We start from the raw sequence: 22,146 nt of genomic DNA, 5'->3' as shown, positions 1-22,146 counted from the left end.
GAAAATAAAATTAGCACCTGAACCTACCAAATAAAGGGTAAACGTTGTCTTTAGCATGCAGGTACACATTTCAGGCCACTTGCCATACCATGTAGTTTTCCCCTATTTTCAAATCTATTTTTTAAGGTCAATTCCTACATTGCAATAGTCAAAGATTAGGGTTACATTAAATATATTGTATTTCAATCTGGTACCATTTACTCAGTGTTTACATTTATAAAGCATTTTATGTATGGATTTCAGAAGTGGCAGACAAAAGAAATGAGTGACCAGTATGTTCAATGACCTGCCACAGAGGAGAAAAAGAAGTTTAATTTTAGACCCTGATCATGGTTATCAATTTATTTGGTTATGTCCAACAATAGCAGGCTTATACGGCTAAATACTAATCAAATAACTTCAGTTTGAGTAAATGAAAATGTTTTGCTTAGTGGCTTGTGTTTGGTGCTCAGCAGTAGTCATTATTTCTGGATGTTGAGTGAGTCCTGGGGTTCTGATGGGTTTAGACTGAAAGCTGCTGTCTGTTGAGACACTCAGCTCCTTTACATCCATTGAATACTTGTTGGTTTGCTGTGGCCTTTAATTAAACCAGATTCAAGGATATTAATCAATTTCTGCATCTCACATCTGCATTGTGTTTCTTAAACTGCACTGCAACTTGTATTGTATTTTTGGGGCTTTTTGACAGTTTTTAATGTTTTAATGAATGTATTTAATTGTTTTTCAATATTGTTTTATTTTGCATTATGTTTGGATGCTTTTAATGGTTTTATGAGAAGCACTTTGCATTTCCCTTGTTGAAATGTGCTATACAAATAAACTTGCCTTGCATTTGGTCTCACCCTTTACATTCAGAACATCACAACTGGCTTTAAGGAATAAAATTATGCTTTGAAGAAATGCTAAATGTTATTTTTGCCTCTCTGGTGGAAACTAATACGGTTATATCATTAAAATGGCAAAGGTCGTTTAAATACTAAAAGGCCGTACACCGCACGTTTCTTTCGCCTCAATTTCCCAAAAGGCCATTCGGCAGCGTCACCGCGTGTTGTTGCGGAAGTGCCGGTGAAATGCTGTGTTGGTAATTCTCTGCTCTGACACAGACAGTTGTATTCATTTTCTTCAGAGCAGATATTGCTTTACAGGTTGTGTGTTTCTAACGCCGTCGTATACAATAAAAACAACAACCTGTCATTTATGGCAGCGCTAAAATTCGCAGGTATGGACGACACAGACAGTGAGGATGAGTTACCTCCCGGATGGGAAGAGAGGTCCACGAAAGATGGCTGGGTCTACTACGCAAAGTGAGAGCAATCCTTCATCCAATGTGTCAACACCGATATGTCTGTATTCAGGAGTTCGGCTTTCACGACCAGAGGCACACATAAAGTTAGTTAGTTAGGTGTTGTCAGCCTGCAGCTAACAGCGTGCTAGCTAACGATACACCAGTTTAAATGAACTCTGATGTCCGAGTTGATAGCATGGATTATACAGTCCATGAGCGCACATCAGCAAGCTGTTTGATGTGACCATGCCATAGCTGCAGTAGATGTGGTACTGTGGCTCACAGGCTGTGCACTGAGATGCATAACTTCGTAATAGAGTTACACTTTGCATATCACATCCTGAATCTCTCATCAGTGGTGGGACAGGAAGAAGACAGCAAATGGTTTTGTACCTCGGAAATGTAAAACATTGAGGGTTGGAGAATTTCAATGCAAACATGGTAGTTGCATTTTATTTTACTTTTTACATCAATGTCTATCATTGATGTATTAGACATATCCAAAGTTGCTTTGCATTTCCCAATTGGGATGTTTAATAAGGCTTTTTTTGGGGTCTTTTTGTATGATTATGTTTCGTTACATTGTGTTTTGTGTCCTTGGTATTTTCCTGAATTGTGACTTTTCAGTAAAAATCATTGTTGTGTTGTGGTTGTGTTTCATATGTAACTATATTTAATTCGATGTTTTTTGTTCCGTCTTTTTTTCTTATAATGTACAACATCGACTAACCAAAAGGCTGTCGATAAAAATGTACCTTTTTGGGCTAAATCTGGCACATTAATGTCACATTAAATCATGCCAATGTGTGTCCTCAGTATATACATAAAATATAATGTACTGAAGAAGAAGGTGTGGTAAATATTTCCATAATTCTTTTGTCCTAGCCATGATGAGATGAAGACACAGTGGGAACACCCGAAGACAGGAAAGAAAAAGCGTTGTGCTGGAGGTTTGTTATATTCACTTGTTTTTTAGAGTCTTGCTACATATTTGAATCTGCTTGAGGGCCAGACATATATGGAAGGCATATGGTAACGTTTTCAAATGGCATTGTATTCTAACCATAAATACTTTACAACAATCGGATTTGCATCTTTTTTTCCCTCAAACTTTGTTGTTATTCTTATGTAACTATCACCAGCGGCAAATATATTAAAGTTGTTCTTATGGAGTTTTCCTTTTTCTACAGATTTACCATATGGTTGGGAGCAAGAAACGGATGAAAAAGGACAGATGATTTATGTTGAGTAAGTAGTTTGATGATTGAACCTCTGTTTGCTTAATAGAGAAAACAAATAAGCTTTTTATGGCTTTACAGGATATGCTGTACTGTACAAATCTGGGATGAACTCTCTATTATAACATCCTATTTCTGTCATTTTCAGTCACATTAACAAGCGGACTACCTATTTTGACCCGCGGCAGGCATTTACAGTAGAGGATGTTGTGTTGAAGCCCAAACGGTATGATGGAAACACTGCTGCTCTTGAGATCCTGCAAGGTCGTGATTTCTCCGACAAGGTCATCCTCATTACTGGAGGCAACTCTGGAATTGGTGAGTTTCATAAAACCCTAAACTGTTTACCAAGTCAATAATGTTTTGTTATAGCTTCACTAAAATAAGCCAGTGTGTAGTAAAGTGTGCTTCCATGACAATACCATTAGATGGTGGTATTACACTTTTGTACGAGGGGGCTTGACGAGAGCCTCTCTGCTCCCTGCAAGTCCCCATCTCTCCACAACCAGACATTCATCAACATTAGCCTCCAAAATGATACACTTAGACTCAACAAATCACTCATTAATACTGAACATGATTGTATTGAAGTTCATTAGCTCGGCTGAATTGGATGTCATTGTTAACTGTAATGAATGGTGTCCATTTGTACCCAGCAAATGCATTGCTCACTATATAATGGTCTGGAAACAAATGTATTTCCCTTTTCCTTTAGTTTAAATTAGCACAAGTAGTAGCCATTTATTCAGACTTGCTGCTTTGTTCAGGATAGATAATGACAGCATGCAGGAAATCAAATAAACATAAAATTGTTAATTGTCTTTATATTCAAATTTGTTGTCCCAAGGAAAGTCACAGCAGTGTAATTGCTGTGTGTGTATTAAGAGATGCAGCACGGTAGTGTAGATTCACAGCAGCTGGGGGACCCACACTGAGCTTGTGAACTTAAATGCCTTCCTGACCTTGATGTTCTTCCATCTATCTGTCTTTATCTTTATCTGTCATCTATCTTTATTTACGTGCATGTTCAATGAGTCAATGTTGTGGTTGCACATAGAGCCCTTGTGTAGCAAAGGCTGCATGAAAGTTTAAACATTTAAACTGGAAATAATTCAGTTGTGTCGATGTTTCACCTCAGATATTGACTTGCACATAAACAACTACAGCAATTCCTTCTGGTTTGATGTTGTGTGAAAGAAATTTTTTATTTTTATAATTATAATTAATATTTTTTAACCCACAAATGTTAGAGGTACCTGTTTGAATTAAGAAAAAAAAATATTATGCTAACTTGAATGGTTTTTCTGCTAGTCACTCCATCATTATCTTAGGGAACATTGGAGAAGAGAAAAGATAAAGGTGCTCTATCAATGTAACAAGACTGTCTCTGAGGTGCTCTAAAATATTTTGCTGAAATATTGTCGATTCTGATATTAAACACAACGATTATCGGTAGGTCTTTCCATTAAAGGGCAAACAAATGATGTAGGAGGAAATAAAAAATTGTATGTCGCTTTTACCACAAGAGGGCACAGGAGGTCCATGATGTTGTTGCTGTTGGGGTATTAAAACGTTATCATATTAAGTGCTTCACATGCGTTGGTTTTTGCCTTAGTTTAAAAACTATATAATGAAAAAGATAATCCACATTCAAGATTTGTTGAGATGTATTCAGTTGATGAAAATTTGTTCATCTGAAAAAAAACAGCTTTTCTCAAAAGAAAGCATCAAATAGCTACAACGCACAGACATTTTTATAGTGGGTGAATGCTTAATAAACCCATATTAACATAACCTTTGTTTTACTCTACCACATATTAAATATGCAGCCCCCATAATTAACAGTATTCTAATAGTAATTGCTACTACTTGTGTGCTCCTTTGACATTCCACTAGTGAAATGTGGTTATGCCAATTGGTTGGACCCACTTAGCATTTTAATGGCATCAATAGTGTTTTAATCCAAGTGTCAAGGCTATTTCCATTTTCTTCAGTGCTTATTTCCCCCACAGGAAATGTGACATTTTTATTACTAATGGTGGGATATTATTTAATTAGCAAATTTACATTTCAGCCCTTTGATTTAGTTCTTAACGCACGTTAACATGAAATGCACATATATGAGTTTATTTATGCATGAAATGTCATAGTGTCTGGTTTTGTGACCAGCTTTGAGGCCCTTTGCAATAGTGCTGGGAGGCGAGACAGTAATGCGGTTTGTCTTGCCGATGTGATCACTGCGCCCGGTCACAACATTAGTCTTCCTCTCTCTGCTTTCTTTTGTAAATTAAAAACCAGTACCAACCTGAGTGGTGTTTGTAATTGTGATAATGGAAATGAATGATCACGGTTTCTCCCCCCCCCACACTATTTCTCCCTCTCTCCCCCTTCTCTCTAAAGGTTTTCTTCCTCTTATAGACCTGTGGTTGTACACCTGTACCTCTGCATTGATTCCTAAGCGGCTTTGACCCAGGCCTGAGCCTCCTATCCATCCCCATTACACACTCCTGCTCTGGCTCTAATTCCCCTCCTATCAACTAACTCTCAAGTTATTTACTGGGACCCTTGGAACAGTCGTCCTTAAAGGGCCATTGTCGTGATATCTCTGGCACCCACTGTTCAGAGAGAAAATACTTTCTTTTTTTAATATGGAATGAATGCTCAACATTGGTTTTGGAATTTTAAATCTAAAATGGTTATTGTTTCTTTTCCCACACATATCTTTAAATCTGAAACCTGCGTTTAGAGTCTCCTAAATATGTAGTTCTGTTGAGGCATGACTATATTTGTATTGTGCTGTCCTTGCACATGCGGTCCTCTTTGCCCTGGGACATCTCTTTAGGGACCTTTTAACTACATATATATGTGTCCCCCTACCTGGGGAGCAGCGTCCGTCTTAGGCTCTTACAGCAGGTGCCATGTTGTCAGCATAACGTATGTTGAGTAGCGTTCAGAAAAAACATATTGACACTCTGTCTCACTTAAATAAAATATTCATGTTGACAGAACTATTTTCTATCTCTATTTCAATTGCGGGACAGTATATCTGACGTATTTCAGGACAACGATGTTTAGGGGCAAATTTGACTTTTAATAATGATTGTTTTTATTTTATTTCTAGAGATTATATTATACAACTTTTCTTATTCTACATTCTGAGTGTTTATTATTTTTATGTAGACATCTTTAGAATTGTATCTGAACTTTTTTGGCCTTTTTCTAGAGGGGCTTGTTGTGGAGCAATGCCTTCAGCTGCAAAGCTCTACTCAATCTAAATGCACGCGCTAGATTTCACATGGTATTGCTGTTGAGGGTCAGGGTCAGTGCTGGAATAAGAAGCAGAAAAGACTCAGACGGTCCAGACTGGGAATAGCAAGGATTTGGAAAGGAGCGTTTCATAATGTATCAGTATTTCTATGCATTGTCTCTGCACTGTTTTAGGACTTTGAATGTTATTCTTATTCATGAAAGACTAACATTGTTCCATGTTTGTGTTGATCCCAGTGTTGTGTCGGGAGGATTAAGTGTCAGGCCGGTGCTCTCCTCTCTCTGGATGGAGAGATCCCTAAGCATATTCAGTGAGTCGCAGAGCTGGGGGAGCCTCTGTGTGCAGATTAAACCCATAGCCTAGCTTTGTGGCTGATCATTAGATTGAGGCAGATTTGTTAAGCATAACTGCCATTAAATTGGCTGCAAAGCTCTGGTATTTACTGCGCTGCTGTTTATGAATAAGGACCCCCTTAAAGACCCGCGCAGCGATGCGTTAAACCCGAGCCTCGGTAAGGAGGGAAATGCATTATTCATAGTGAGAGGAATTAGATGGATAAAAAGATGTTCCTGGTGAGGGTGGCATGCGGTGCCTGTGTCTCTGAGCGTCTCTGAGTGGCTGCGTGTGGTTTAGATGACATCCAGAGTGCATCTGTGTTTATATTCAGGAGTCTGATAGTATTTTGTGTGTGTGTCCGCTGGGGGAGCGGCCGGCCCGTGTCCTGCTGTCTCCTCTGTGTCAGCTTGTGAACTGAGCCGCTGAGGAAATCGAAGGAGAGTTTTATTTTTTTTTTCTCAACGGGCCTTTCATGTCCTCTCTGATGAATGTGTTTATTGGCTACGTAATGAGAACCAGTTATGGTTGGTTAGTCAAATTATTTAACTTTATTAACCTTGGATGGAATTTGCTATGCAGACCCAAACTGGTGTAACATGCAAAGAGTATTATGCTGGAGGCCAGAAGGGTTCAATAATGATTACAGCTCTAATATAATACAAGTGAAGTGGTTAGAGAGAGAGGATGGAATACATATATGTGCTTAAAGGCTGGAGGTAAAATAAAATGAAAGGGTACTGGGTTATTGTGTGTAGTCAAGTAGTTTATAGACCTATCGAGTTTACAGTCTGCGTATGATGAGGGGATCAAAGTTACATGATGGGGGCGATTTTGATGACAGTGATGAAAATAGCCCCAAAGCTCAGGAGTTCTGTGCATGAGCAGGCTTCTGGGGTCTGTGTTTATCCTTGTGCATGTGTGTGTTTATCAAGTTTACTGGCCACTGTGTGTGTGTGTGTGTGTGTGTGTGTGTGTGTGAGGTACTCAGGTAGAGCTGGCCGCAGGAGGAGCAGGGGTGACCAGGCCGACGTGAGGCTATGATGAGAAATTGTGTAGGGAGTTGGAGGTTGACACAGAGGGTCAGAGAGGGAGGGAGAGAGAGAGAGGGAGGTAGGTGGGTGGGTACTAGATAGGGCTGCATGGATGGTGTGACAGCAGTGGGGGTAAGAAGGGGGGATAGGAAGGAGGCAGAAGGGGACAGGGAGTGGTGATAGAACCACTCCAGTGCTCTCGCCTGGAACAGCGCAACCTTGGGCTGTAATTACTAACAATACATCCCACTTTTGGGGTGACATCTCCCTCCTCTTGGACTAATGGTGGGGAATTAGAGGGGATCTTAACAGTCAGAAAGAGTGTGTGGTTCCTCCCTTCTTGGGGAAAGAAACACTCAGCGGCAGCAGGAACAGGTGCACTGAGCACGAGGACAGTCAGGAGTTGTTCTGTCTCTGTGTTCACTCATTCACTCCTTTCTACATAAAACTCTATAAATACTATATATTGAGCTGTAAATTTATTTTTTGAACACTTTTGAATCTATAATTTTTTCATGATCACATAACTATAATATTTGCATCTATAAAATGTAGAATTGTTCCCTAAAAGTTGTAATATTGTAAAGAAAGAATAATAAAATAATAACAATATGATCGTATGCTTAATATTTATCAATAGTGTAAGCAGCATCCCGTTATTCAAGTTATTTTTTATTGTTTTATGCACAGTTAACAGAATGTAACTCCGTACAATGAAAAACTTACTTTGGTAGGCCCTGCTTCCACACAGAAGTACAATAACTTAAAAAAACTTAAGGAAGAATTAAAATTACAATTAAAACCATGCGCATCATCACTCCCTGCTTCTCATCTATTTCTAGACATACGTCAGTATGGACCTCTTGACGCATGACGCAGAGCTTAAAATGTGTCCCAATGTGACTCTCCTCTGACGATCCAAGCCTTCTCCATGCTGTTTGTGAACTCACTTCTCTGCATTTTACAACTCCACTTCTGTCTTCCTTTATCACTTCTGCTCACTTTGGGAGGCCTGTTCAATTTATCATGGATTTCGGGGCCTCGCAGAAAGACATGCTTTGGACGCTACTTTTTTCATTCCATTGATGGCACTATTGCTGCATTTCACACTCTGAGTTATGACACTCAAATTAGATTGCTGGTGGTAAATGCACTAAATAGTAAATTTAGGAGGGGAGAAGATGTGATCTTGGGGTAGAATTTAGGATGTGACAGTGCAGTGACATTGTTGGACGACATGGAGGGGGACTGCCACTTAAACGTGATCCACATCGCCCTCAATAAATGTACAAATTTAAAAACAACCAACTAACCAATTACATTTTGATGCATGAATCAGGTTGACTGCACCAAATTAAACTAATCAGAGATGCACGGACATAAACTGTGTAATTACTAGTCACATATTCATCATATTATTCATTGCTTCAGAAATATAACACACAACATATTTTTATGTTGTGTGTTACAGTTAAAAATGCCATGTAATTCATTTAGGTGGGTGGGATATATAGTCTGTTCGTGATCGGTGTTGCTCTTGTGTTTCTTTTTTTTCACAGCACAAATTGAGCTGCGTCAAATGGGGATTGTGGGAACCATGTCTGTTTACCCACAGGTCTTGTAATGATCTGAATTGACTTCTGTTTGCCCAATTGTACTATGGAGCTTATTTTAGTTAAATGCCTCTTTGGATGCAGATCAAGAGAGAGAAGGAGCAGGCAGCTCCGTTTGCCAAATAAACACGTTTACTGACGAGGCTGGTAATGATCTCATTACATTGAGCCAATACACCTGTGTACGAGGGGGATCCGGAGAGGGGCGGCGGGGCAGGGAGGACAAACAAAGCGTGAAATCACTAAATCACACTCATTATTGGGGGATATCAGTAGGGCCAGGATCCTAATGTACCATGAAGAGCATTCACTGCTTAATGGACATTTTACACAATTTTCTATGCGTTTTATACATTACACTAAAATACATTTTCAACAATAGCTGAGCCACTTACTGTATTTCTGTAACGTTGTGACTCTTCAGATTGAACAAGCAGACAAGCAAAAGATCTGCTTTCAGCAGGCCAAATTGTGTAACTTCATTTCCCAGCTTTTTTTTTCTTTCTTTTTTTACCGACTCGTTGTCTGATTAGACAAAAGAACCTGAAATATTATTACAGCCCAGCATAACAGTCGGGCCTCCTGTATGTTATATAACAGCTTATGGCGTCTGTCGATCCACCGGAGCAAAAGAAACCCCTGTCTGACCTCTTGTCATGTTCCCCCATCGGCGTACAGAGCTGAAACAGACTCTCATTGTTGTACACCTGACCAGGAACTCATTTCAGTGCAGCCCTCTCTACCGGCAACACGGGTGAGAGGGCGTGGAGTCTCTGTTACAGCAACACCACTCTCGTTATTTCACAATTAATGTCAAGCCCTTGTTATTTGTCATTGGAAATACATGACTTCAGTGCTGCTGCTGTTGTTGCTGCCATATTCTAATTTGTTCTCCATTATGGAAAACACTGGCGTCGATTAATTTCACTTTCATGGTTTGTACACACAACAAGTGAGTGTGAGGTTTTGTTGTTTACCAGCAGCCAGTACGCTTGTCCAATTTATAAAGGCTAAAGAATTAAGCGTTTAAATGACGGCATGTTTGTAATCCTTTTTTTTCTTCTCATTTGCAAATGTAGCTGCTGCTTATGGTTTCTGGTACATATATTTCAAATAAGCTGTGATCTTAATGAAAAAAGCATACTTAGCATTTCAGGTTCCACTACTATTATTTTTAATTATAGTGTTAAAATTAAATTATATTAAAATGTTGAATGACATTGAGAAGACATTTTGTGACATTAGTCTTATACAGATGCTCCAACAGAATTTTTCCTCTGGGAGTCTCAACGATCCTTTTTTTTGGTGTCACGTTGTTTTTATTTTCATTTCCATTTCCTGTGAGTGAAATGATCTCTGTTCAAAGCCAGAGTCCCCTCCATTACACCTAATAATGTATCATATAATTTAATTCCATGCTTCACTTGTCAGAGAGGGCTTCCAATCCGACTCCAATTTTGAGTTTTAATAGATATTAGTCCTTAACACTCTCCTCACAATTAGGCCTCCCAGTTTTGCTCCTAATGAAAATCAGATTAAGACATATAATCTAATTACAGTTCATATTAATCTACCCTCTCGTACACTGCCACTCAGACACTCTTTGCCACAGTCAGTCATTTTGCCCGTCAGTGAGGACCCTCCCTCGTTGCAGTATTTGAGTGTATCTGACTGTGGTTTGTATTTACTGTTGAGGTGGGGCTGAAAGATGTGAGGCCGCTTGGTGCTGTTGAACTTTGAAGGGTAGTAAATGTCACAGGAAATAAAATTGCGGTGAAGGAAAAAAAGTTAATCTCATAAATTAATTCAACCTATGGGTTGAAATGACCCATTTAGACTTGTAATTTAGAAATGAACTTCTCTCCCTCCATCTTCAGTTTTTGTCAGTTTTATCGTGACTACATGATTTGGATGGAGCCATGAAGTCTTGGGCTGATAAATTCTGTGTGTATCCGCGGACCTCGTTTCATGGGATAACGTCCTTATCAGAGGCACTTTGATGTGCTGAAATATCACACCGAGGTTCAGTTTGAATGTCATGTCTGTTCGATTGTTCATCTGACTCCCTCCATTACGAGCCATGTTTTCATAATTACTGTCATCACTGTATAATTCCCGACATTATTAACGGCTGACCTCCGTTCTTCCAAACCAGCGTGAGCAGCAATACCTTCTTGAGAGCTGGCAGTCGGATCCAAAACTTTATCTAAGAAGAGAGGAAGAAGTCTTGAACCACAATAATTCAATCAGTTTCATCACTTCAGAGAGAAATGATTAACTCCCTCTACTAGACCACTGAGTTACTCAATGAAAGAAATTATATGGAAAATTGATAGGGATTTTAACTTGCACACCCACCATCACCACCCCCAACACCCCATTAGATTCAACCCCTGAGAATCAAAGTTATCTTTAAAAAAAAACTAATCTTTGAAGCATTGCTCGCTTTCATTCTTCTTTTTTTCTCCTCTTCATGTCGTTGTCCGTCTGTCTGTCTCACGGTTCGTGTCTCAGGCTTTGAGACTGCCAGGTCTTTTGCTCTTCATGGCGCCCATGTGATCCTGGCGTGTCGAAACCTGTCCCGGGCCATCAAGGCAGTTGGCCTCATTCAGCAGGAGTGGGTAAGTGGCGGTCGAACCTTTAATAACCCCAATATTATGCTTAAAGCACTTGAAAGTATAAGTCTGTGCTATTAACTATTTAAATGAAGAGACCAGCGATGAATTGATCTCACTAACAAGTGATGACTCCGCAGCTTTTTTAAGTAACTCTATTTTCTCAGTTTCTCTTTCTTTTTAGACCAAATGAATAATCTTAATGTAGTGGACAGTGTTGTATGTTTAAATAGCAAAGCTCTATTTCTTTCATTTGTGGCTGTATAAATGAAAATACTGTTAAATGTGAAAAGCGGATGTGTGGTACAATTTATTACATTAATTCCCACGTCAGAGACATGAAATAAATTATCTATATTCAGGTCTCCCGCGTGGAAGAGAAACCCATTATTGATTGAAAGAAGAAGTATTCATAGGTTCTCACAAACTGCCTGCACATTTCCCAGGAAAAGAGAAACGTCTGTATGTCGCCGAGAGAGAGAGAGAGGGAGAGAGAGAGAAAGTGAGAGAGAGGGCATCTGATAATTACCTGAGATTATTACTCTAATATCGCTGCGCTTGTGACGCGTCCCCAGATTTACGAGTGTGGGAAAATAAACAAGTGAAATGTGGGTGCTGGAGCAGAAAGAATAAGCCATTAGCACTGGGTTGATTACAGAGAGCAGGACTTGGAGACGAAGGAGAGCGAGTGCTCAGCGCAGATATGGAGAGAGGGAAAGAGGGAAAGAGAGAAGGGCTGAGAGGGAGGAAAAGAGGGAGACAAACACTTTGAGCGAGAGTAGATCTGCAGTGTTTAAACTCACCCAAGTCTCTAATTGAAGTATGCCCCTGGGGCTGTTAGTGCTGCTCCACAGTGCGAAATCCAGTGTACAGATCTATTAATGTAACTGCTTTGTCTAAATGAGTGAGGAAAAGCTCTGATCCAAGTGCCAGATTTTGTCGTCAAATTGATTTTCAAGCTTCACACCTGCCACAGAATTACCGAGATGTAGTTAAATGTTTGTGAATTATCAAATGGAAGCTGCTTAGAATTGCTTCAAAAGATACAATGATTGTTGAACTTTAAATAATAAACTTCCCTATTTGTGTTCTGTCTGTCAGGAAATTAAAGGATTGAGTTAAAACAGTTCTGGGTAGATCAAATAAAGCATGAGCACGGCATTAGCATGCCCTGAGCCCACTCTATATTTCCTTCTCAAGGAATCCCCCTCTTATAGGCTAATGAATAAAAGTCACAATATCAGAATAAATCTTTGCTGCAAATTCTTCCCTCTGGCGACATTATTAATAGATTCAGTAGAAGAATAGAGAGGAGGATTAATCTTTAAAATGATGGATGGACTCTGCTTGCCTTCCCATGCTCCTGCGTTAAGGTCATTTTGATAAGAAGGTATATTTTGGGGTCTTCTGTACAAAAGGTCATCATATCTACTTCCAGGTCTCTCTCAGAGTTCCGCTCTGGCTGCCAGGAGTGGAACTGCTGTCCCGATTGCACAGGACCTCTGACCTCTAACTACCTGCTTACTATTACTCTGAACTCTCTCTTTCTCTTAACTCTGTCTGTGTGGGCAAGCGTTGCTATTCAGGGGTGAAAGTGATGGCTCATCTGCGGCGCAGGGCGGTGCCGTTCAGCGTAGCGTCGTGTACTGACAGTGGGTGTAATGGCGGGGTCACCGATGGATAATGGCAAGAACAGAACTGGCTGTTAGGAAGTGCAGGGTCAAAGGGCTTATCCTTCCCAGCCAGTCACACTGTGCTCTGCCAGGAACTGCTGCCGTATAAACAAAACTGTGCGCTTCGTCTCTGGTACTTCTACCTAATCTTTATTTCATGGAAAGTATTTGAAGCTATATTTAACAAATTTAACTAACACCGTTAAAACATTCATGATTGACATTATAGATTGTTTGGACCTTTGGAGATTGAATTATCTGTTTTTTTTTGTTTTTGCTGACCTTTTATTATGAAATTAGTTTCTTGCTGTGTTTATGCTACATACTGTTTTCATGATGGGACTTCAGCTGCATCTCCACCGCAGGCCTAATCTGCGCAGAACGTGTTTTTTTTCTTTCTTCCTCTATTCAAGCTGCGAGGTGAAACCCCTCCAGCAGGCTCATTAGGGGAGTTTAGAGTGGCGGAGAGGGGATAAACATTTACCTTATTATTGTGTTTTACAATAAGCCTGATGCTGGTTGCCTTTATAGGGTTCAAAGGGGGCTGATTTTACAGGCTGTGATGAAGCCACAGTAAAACCAGGAGAGGATTAACTGATAGATGGGTACTGGGAGAGATGGAAGGAGAGAGGAAGGGAAAGAGAAAATACTAAGAGTGAAGGGTTTTGCACTAAAGAGACAAGGCATGTACAATATGTATGGAGAGACAAAATCTTTAATTCATGTAATTAAACACATTTAATTGTGTGGATTATAATACATTTTAGCATTTTATTATTGTCCTATAGAGTCCATCAGGTGACTCTAGTGTGCAGATCTTCCAGCTCTGCTGCTCTTGTCCTCTGCCTTAACTGCATGCTGTTTTCCCACAGATGCGTACCCATCCATCTCCTATTCCGCTCACAGTACAGGCAGGTTAAGTTGCTGGTTAACAACCAAAGTGTTGCCTGCGTGCCAGAGATTTATTTTTCCTGATTGCTTTTAAAATTCTGCTTATCTTTGACTCCAGTGTCTCCCTCAGAGAGCTGTAATGGACTCCCCTGAGATACAGCAGGCCAACCAAGGCCCTTGGCCCCTGAGTAGAATACAATACACACACATACACACTGGTGCGGCATGGTCTTATTTTGTAATTTCTTTCCTTTTTTAATCCAAAATGCTTATTTCCCCCACTGCCCCTTTCTACAACACATGCTAATGAGATGCTTTGTAAGGGCGTTAATTAGCGAGCTAGTCACTGATTGCTGCGCTTGTTTTTGTTGTGTGTGTGTGTGTGTGTGCGTGCGTGCGTGCGTGTGTGTGTGTGTGTGTGTGTGTGTGTGTGTGTGTGTGTGTGGCAGGGGGGGTATTAATATGGCTGTGTACCGCTGAGGAGGGTTCTGTCAGGGTCTGCTCTGGAACCAATTAGGCTAAAGCTACACTGTCCACTGAGGATGCTGGGAGAAAAAAAAAAGCCTGCTGCTTGCAATGTCAAACAGCAACATTAACACAGGCCAGAGAGGCAGAGCGAGACTGGCGGATTCAGAGCCGATGAGCAGCGGTCACTCATACAGGCAGGAGGTTCCTCTGCTAGATATTAAAATCAGACAAAGAATACACTCTCTTTGGCAAAATACTCTAACTTTGATTGGTGTCAGGCCAATTGAAGCCTTTGGATATTTAGAAATATAATACAGTATATATGTGCCTAAGCTTCATTTCTAGCAGAGGAATATATACATATATGTGTGTGTTCATGTGTGTACATATATTTGTGTACTGTAGATATTCTTTCGCTGGTTCTCATGCTGTAGGATAAGATAACATTAGATTCATTGACACCATGTTCCTCTCCAAGCGTCTGCTATATCTGAGGGAAATGACTGGATTTTCACAAAGCGGAAAGAAGGCAGTCTCTTCTTGAGGATGTCAGTACATAAACGGTTTTCCCATACCCACGAATGTATGTTTACGTGTCATGGCTTGCACAATACAATAACATGAGGTGGGAAAGTTCTGGTTGATAAGTTCCACGGTTCTTATAGAAAACTACACTCTTGCATGACTGTGTGACCCCCATTCAGATCCCTTTCTTTGTCACAACAATTGTACCATAAACCCCAATCACACTTAGCACAGGAAAAGTGGTGCATGTGTGTGTGTGCGGATGCATGTGTGCTTGCATTTGTCCGTTTGCCCGATGCATAACCTCCTGTGTCAGGCTGACAGGGCCTGTGCCCCGCTGGCCACCATGCCATGCCACACTCCTCCCGCTGAGGCCAACAGGAAGTGACACATGTGAAATGCTGACCTGGTCGGTTGCAGCTCCCTCCAGGGCCTCAGGATGCAGCTCTTTTAGTTACTCTTCCCCTCTCCTCCCTTGCTCACTTTTTCAATTTTCAAAAAGGCCTCAAAAGAGTTTTGTCCTCTCACCCTTCGATTCCGTACCTCTTTTCCCTCCCACAATGATTAAGGAAATCGCAGCCCATTTCCCAGGTCATTGAGCAGGTCTTCCCATTCTTCTCTGCTGGCAGAGATCGCAGTAGACCATACTTAGTCCTTTTTAGATCTTATTACTTGCAGGACTTTTCCTTATCATTATTTTCCTCATCAGCTTCCACAACTGCCTAAAATGTTTCAATGTTACTTCATAAGCTTATTTTCTCAAACAACCAAAACAAAAGCAACTGATATTGTCGATTGTTTTAATTAAAGCATGCACATCTTTTTATGGTTTAGGAGGCCTCACGTGGTGGTGGACTCTCTTTCATTAAAAAAAGCAGAGGCAAAAGTAATTTTTTTGCATGTGGTTTTGCTGACACGCCACTGTTTACACTCAGATAAATCCAGGGGAGATTGTTGTTGGTGATGCCAACGCTTGTACTTAAGCGGCCCTAGAGCCCCTTTTCAGACTGTCCCAAGACTATACCGACATTACACCTGCACTCCCATCTCTTGCTGCTCTCCCAATCGTCTCCCACTGAATCATTGACAGAGTGACGGCTCCCCCCTTATTTCCAGGATGAGGCATTGTGCAAATCTGTTTCCTTGCATATTAGTAGCATGCGTACACCTCTCCTGGGAGCCCTTCTCATCTCCTTTTATTTACTTATTTGTTTGTTTCCTACATGGAATCTGTCTGTAGACTGGAAATAAAAAGGTCCCAGTTCCCCTAAAACAGTCTACATTGGCTTGGTACTGGGGAGAGCTGAAAGGATGGATGGAATGAGATTGGAATTGCGATATGTAAATTTGATGAAGAAACCCCTTTTTCTTCAAATTGATCAAGCTCTGATTCCTCGAACAAACGACCACACAAAGCTCTGGAACTACAATAGGATTTATTGTAATATACCATTGAGCATTTCTTAACATTACACAGGTGACTGTTACAATGCAGCTCGTGGGAATACTAAAGGAGGCTTTGTGTAGTATAGACTGTTAGTATAAATGTGAAAGAGTTGAATACCTTGAGGTTTTAGTAGTGTGTGTGTGTGTGTGTGTGTGTGTGTGTGTGTGTGTGTGTGTGTGTGTGTGTGTGTGCTTGTGTGCTTGTGCTTGTGCTTGTGCATAACCACGCATCTATGTAATACTCTCTACAAGTACAGTATGTGTGCACATGCACTACATGGTGTGTATTTAAATGCTTGATTATGCATTTTGCATAGCTTTGGGACATGCATCACTCTTCCCAGACTGCTAATAAAGTGACCAGGGAGATGGGGAACCTAAATGAATCCTAAAGTGCCGGGCTTGCATTCCTCACTCTCCCTCACTGCTCTGCATAGTTATTCCTGCTCGTCGTGGAAAGCTGTGCGCCGCTCGGCTCTCCTCCTCCTTATGTCTGTCTGCTACAGCCAGGTGCTCTGTCTCCTGAAGAGGTGTGGCCTGCTCCTAATTGCCTGGACTACAGTGAACTATGGGCAAATGCTCTGTGTGAAGGAGCACCATGGAGGAATAATTTTGAATAAATCACATTGTTAGCCGGGTGGTATTTTCTGCTAAATAAGCATTTCGGTAGCCGTCGCACATGGAGGTGTGAGCGTTAGAATGACGGGTCACTTGCCATAGGTCATGTTGGGGAGGATTTAAATGATTTAAATGATGTCACTGCCACTGAAGGGGACAGGTTGAGGAAGGATGTGTAAGGCAGCACCTCTTTGTTGTTTGAACCTGACAGACTCTCATCCTTCACTCTTTCACTCTCCCCTCTGAAGGTGGGCGCATAGCCCTGGGACGAGGGCTTCTTATGATGAGAGGGGTGAGAGGTTGCTTGGATCTCTTCACTCTTCTCCTCTCTGCCAGCAGAGAATGTTTTTATTGAAGTCTGAGAAGTGCTGACCACAGAGAGACAAGTCCAGCACACACTGGAAATGTTTTAAATCAGGAGAGGAGCCAGTTGTAATAAGCTGCAGCCAAATAGTCTGAGGCTTAGTTGATGTCTGCCAAACAAGCAAACACAGTAATGTTGAATGCAGGAACCATCTGGCAACTGGCTATAACATTTATCTAATGCTACCCGGAGCTTTTTACCTTCTTTAGCACAGTTTGAAATTAGCACAGCCTCTGAGATCTCACGATAAAGTTTATGAAGATTCAATTGGCTAATTAGACATAGTTCTGTGTTGGATGTCTCCTTGAGATTTGAATTGTCAAATGCTGTTTCTTGTCATCTTTCATAACTCAGCAATATATATTCAGACGTGTTCAGACATGGGAACTAAATGAGGATCTGTGCGTATGAACATGCTCACATTTTTGAGGCCTACACATCCATTGCGTTTCACGTGTGAGAAAAAAACAAAAACGGATTAGTGCATGCATGTACCCTGCTGTCAGTTTATGTTTGTTTGTGAAGGACAGAAGGATTGTCCAGAATGGCCCGTTAAACATTCTCTGTTTAAGTGTTTATTTGCAAAACAAAAACAGAGTTAAAAATGTGACTTCTCAAGCAAAAAGAGAGCAAAAGGTACTTGGCAATTTATAATTCTTGCCATGTATGTATCATGTATATATGTCGGGTTTTATTAACTTATATTAATTGTTCTTCCCCAGAGTCAACATATAGCACTCTTGACTCTGTAAAATGTCTCTTGCTGATATGGCTGTGTCTCTGAGCCCGGACTTGTGTTTATAGGATATCCTCTGCAGTCAGGTCTCATGGAATTGATATCAGTAAACCGCTCCAGGCATCCAAACAATCCTGCCCCAGGCACAGCTATCATTATTTTCTGGGAAGTTGTGTGCATTTGTCTGTGTGTGTGTGTGTGTGTGTGTGTGTGTGTGTGTGTGTGAGTGAGTGTGTACATGTACGTATGTATATATGTGTGTGTTTGTATGTGCTTTGACACAGAGTTAACACTGGTTTACAACTTAATCAGTCTGTGTAACTGAATGCATATTTATCAGAGAGAAAATTCATGTTCAAAGAATCAGACCTCAGCCCATACATCATTATCACACACACACACACACACACACACACACACACACACACACACACACACACACACACACACACACACACAGATCCACATTTCATTAGAGGGGCAGATTCAGGCAGCAGTAGATTAAAAACAACGTGTGTTTTTACAGGTCCATAAATCAAGCATGGGACGAGGGGGATTCATTTAGAGAACACCAGAGTTGTGGCGTAGTTGCCCTCACGTGACTAATGCTTAACTGCGATACTTTGATACACTGCCTTTTTATTAGTTTCATTCTCTACTGCCCCATATCAATGATTATCTCTCAGCTCACATTTGACTTGCAGAGTAGGCTCGATGTTGTGTTCATTTTAGATGAACATTTCAATGATGAAACGGTCTCCCCGTCTAACCAGTGATTAAGCCTACACATTGGCAAATGATTAGGCCTACAGAACAGTGTTAGCAGCATAATGCATCCCAATCTTACAGCGCTTTGTTACACAACATTGATCATGTGTAAGAAGTGAATAAATAACTGTTTTACTTTATTTTCACACCATGCAAACTGTGTTTGGATGGCAAAGCCAGGTCAAAGTCTTTATTCTTTTCATCCACTGAGGTGGCTTACCTGTAGGGATGGTAGATGGAGAGCAGGCTGGAATTATTGCTGTTTGGGCTGCTCATACTACTAAAACAGTACTAGTTTTAATTGTGTGTGAAAAGCACTCTTGCAAAGTGTTTTGTTGATCTTTCATATGGGGGTACAAATGTGACATCAAACATGCACACAACATCTGCTCCCTCTGTCTGACACATTCCTCTCAGGTGTGTTTTCACGTGTCAGTGTGTAACCTAATCCCCAGATTCAGTTTGTGTGTGTGTCAGGGCTGGTCTCAGGCTAGAAGGCAGGTGTAATTTCCCCTGCACTAAAACCCCAACAAGTGGCACCAAGGGAGAGAGGGGCATATTACAGGTTCAAGCGGCTCCGCTTCCTTGCACCACAGCGAACTACAGGCTCTCCTGACCTGTGACCAGATCGTGTGTGTGTGTGTGTGTGTGTGTGTATGTGTATGTGTATGTGTGTGTGTCTGTGTGTGTGTGTGTGTGCGCGCTGAGGGAGCCTCAGAGGTGTCGGAGCTGCCTCACTGTGTTTCTTTCATAGTGTAAAGCCTTTATTAGGGTACCGACCTGTTTGGGGGGCCGCAGGGCAATATTATTTTGTGTGTTCCAGTTGAGAAATGTGTGTGTGTGTGTGTGTGTGTGTGTGTGTGTGTGTGTGTGTGTGTGTGTATGAGCACGCGCTGTGCAACTTTTAGATAAGCAGCTCTATATAGAGGCGGGTTAGAAGGTGAACAGGTTGGGTAAATATATCAAATAACTGTAATAACACCTGCTGTAAACCAGTGAACACAGTTTGACCTTTAACCTCAAACTCCCTCAGTCACTATATGTAGACCACAGAGGCTCAGCTTAATCATTCTGCAGAGGGCTGGACGTCATGAGGAGCAAAGTTTTCTGAGCTTTTTTGTTCCACCAATGCTATAACGTATTGTTTTAATCACTATTTTGCTAATTGACTGTCCTCCAAATGGTACATATCCGAGAGAGGGCAAGCTCAAATCGTGGCACCGGCACCTCATCTCTGAGATGCCCAGGCATCTACGAGAAGTTGCCACTAATTCACTAGTTTTTAAGTCGTGGCACTGGCACCTTGTAGAACACTGGTGTCAGACCCGTTTTCAGTGAGTCACGGGTCTTTGCATGGGCAAAAATAACCCGGTGCTTTTATTTTGAAGGCAATGTCATACTCACACTATTGAAAACTGCTTTCACAACACTCTTTACTTGTGTGAGTAGGGAACCAAATGTGCAACATGACTAAGCGGCATGTAAGGAGAGTTGGATTGGATAGACTGTATATAAGAAGTGGACGGCGTCACTGTGACATCATCAATTGGTTTGTGGACTGTTGATTTGAAGCCTCCAGCGCTGCATTTTGGCCGTCGCCCTCTTGGTTTTATCGAGCCAGAAGTGACACGAGAAGGTTGAGCTATGTGCAATTGAACAGTAAATAAAAAGACACCAGATGACACAAATGTTACAAATAACTTTCAAGAACTTTCATGAAATGATTAAAATTACAAGACGACAATGTGTTAGATACTTGTCCATCACAAAGTAGCAAAGCCCAAAAGCATACCTTGCTTTATCGTCTAGTTTCCTCTTATCTTTATAAACACAGACCTGGATCTGTAGGCAACATGACAATATTTTGTCATTGGAATTTGTTTCCGTTTGTATTGCCGGTAGTATTGACCAACTGTATTCAAGCAGGTTTTGGTTGAATGCAGGTAAACGGTCTGTGAGGAGAGCAGAAGAGGCAGAACACTGTGGCCAAAGTGCAATTTTGGAAACCACTGGCTATTGTCTGAATAGGACTTCAAATTAACAATTTAGTTGTACACATTATCTCTCAACCCTAACTCCAGTCTCTCATCTCAAGCTAATCCAACTGGAGATGATGAGCAGCGCATGGAAAAGGAAGTCTTGGCCCAGCTACACTGGATCCCTCAAAATATAGGCTGCCGCCTCCAGAGGCTAATCCAACCGATTCTTCTGGAAATGGGACCATAATTTACAGAATGAACATGATGCTGTCTTGAAGAAGACTTGAAAACTAGCGATTGAGATGATAAACTCAAGCTTACAATGTTTATTGAGGTGATTAATCTAGTTGCTAGATCTAGTCTAAGTGGCCTCACCTACAAAGATGTGATGATGGCGCCTTTTTTTTCCTTTTTTTTTTTTACGGGAGAAAGGTTTAACAAAAGTTTAAATTTCAGTAAATGAATTCACACTTGCTATGAGTAGTGTCATATTGGCTTCAACACATTGTCATCTTAGACATGAAACAGTAAGAACAATGAGGCATACATTAATGACGGCCCTCGCGACAATAACCATCAGGATGGACCTTACAGGACTCAAGTCAGAAGACAAGATTTTAAAAATCCTATTGGGACTTTAGTGAGCTGGTATAGATGTACAAAGCTCTAGAAAAAGTATGAGTTCTCTCTTGATCATCCTGAGCTTCTTTTCCTTTGTCAGTTCCAGTGATGATACACAAAGCTGCTGCAGGACAGAGTAATTTGACAGACTCTCGTCATTCCTACAGGTCTGTCTGAGTTAATTGGTGCCTCTCATCTCTCCTCTGAAGGGCACTGCTGCCTATTAATACAGTGTCATGATGAATTAGCCCAAATAAAAGCCGACACAGAGCAGTGAATGATGAGCTTTCGTCTGTGTGAGTGTATGTTGGTTCATGTGTGCTTACATTTTCTTCAGTGAGTCTTCCTTATTAATTTTTTGGTAACCAAATTTTCATTAGGTTTGAATGAATGACCAAGAGGAGCCAAATAGGGCAAAGAAGAGGACTGGACTGATGTGCAGAGGAGAGGAAAAGTCGTGAGAGATGAAGGGAGTGCAGAGTGTGGGTGAAGAGAGAGGTGAGGTGGGGGTGGGAGGCTAGGATGCTCATCCATTACGTCCCACAGCTGCCCAGGGGTCGGCTTCAGCAAGACTGATTCAGAGCGATCAGGTTTGGACTCCATCTCCCATAAATCCTGGCATGTGACGCTGATGGATGTGGGCCATAAAGCTTCCCGCTCTGACATGCGGA

At 41.1% G+C, this 22,146-nt stretch overlaps 1 protein-coding gene across 1 annotated transcript in view; it reads left to right on the top strand.

Annotated features, from left to right (window-relative positions):
* Nucleotides 1-1,086: 1,086 nt before the first annotated feature.
* The window catches only part of wwox (WW domain containing oxidoreductase), a 123,956-nt gene continuing 102,896 nt past the window's right edge, over nucleotides 1,087-22,146 (top strand). The window contains exons 1-5 of the mRNA XM_068603316.1: nucleotides 1,087-1,304; nucleotides 2,171-2,235; nucleotides 2,476-2,533; nucleotides 2,672-2,841; nucleotides 11,286-11,392. Coding sequence (XP_068459417.1) covers nucleotides 1,198-1,304; nucleotides 2,171-2,235; nucleotides 2,476-2,533; nucleotides 2,672-2,841; nucleotides 11,286-11,392 — 507 coding nt within the window. The 5' untranslated portion in view covers nucleotides 1,087-1,197. The remainder of the gene's footprint in view (nucleotides 1,305-2,170; nucleotides 2,236-2,475; nucleotides 2,534-2,671; nucleotides 2,842-11,285; nucleotides 11,393-22,146) is intronic.

The sequence above is a fragment of the Clinocottus analis genome, unplaced genomic scaffold (genome assembly GCF_023055335.1).
Source record: "Clinocottus analis isolate CAN_PGR_092001 unplaced genomic scaffold, fCliAna1.0.p SCAF_6, whole genome shotgun sequence".
NCBI classification, from domain to species: domain Eukaryota; kingdom Metazoa; phylum Chordata; class Actinopteri; order Perciformes; family Cottidae; genus Clinocottus; species Clinocottus analis.
This window is presented reverse-complemented; position numbering and strand designations above follow the sequence as displayed.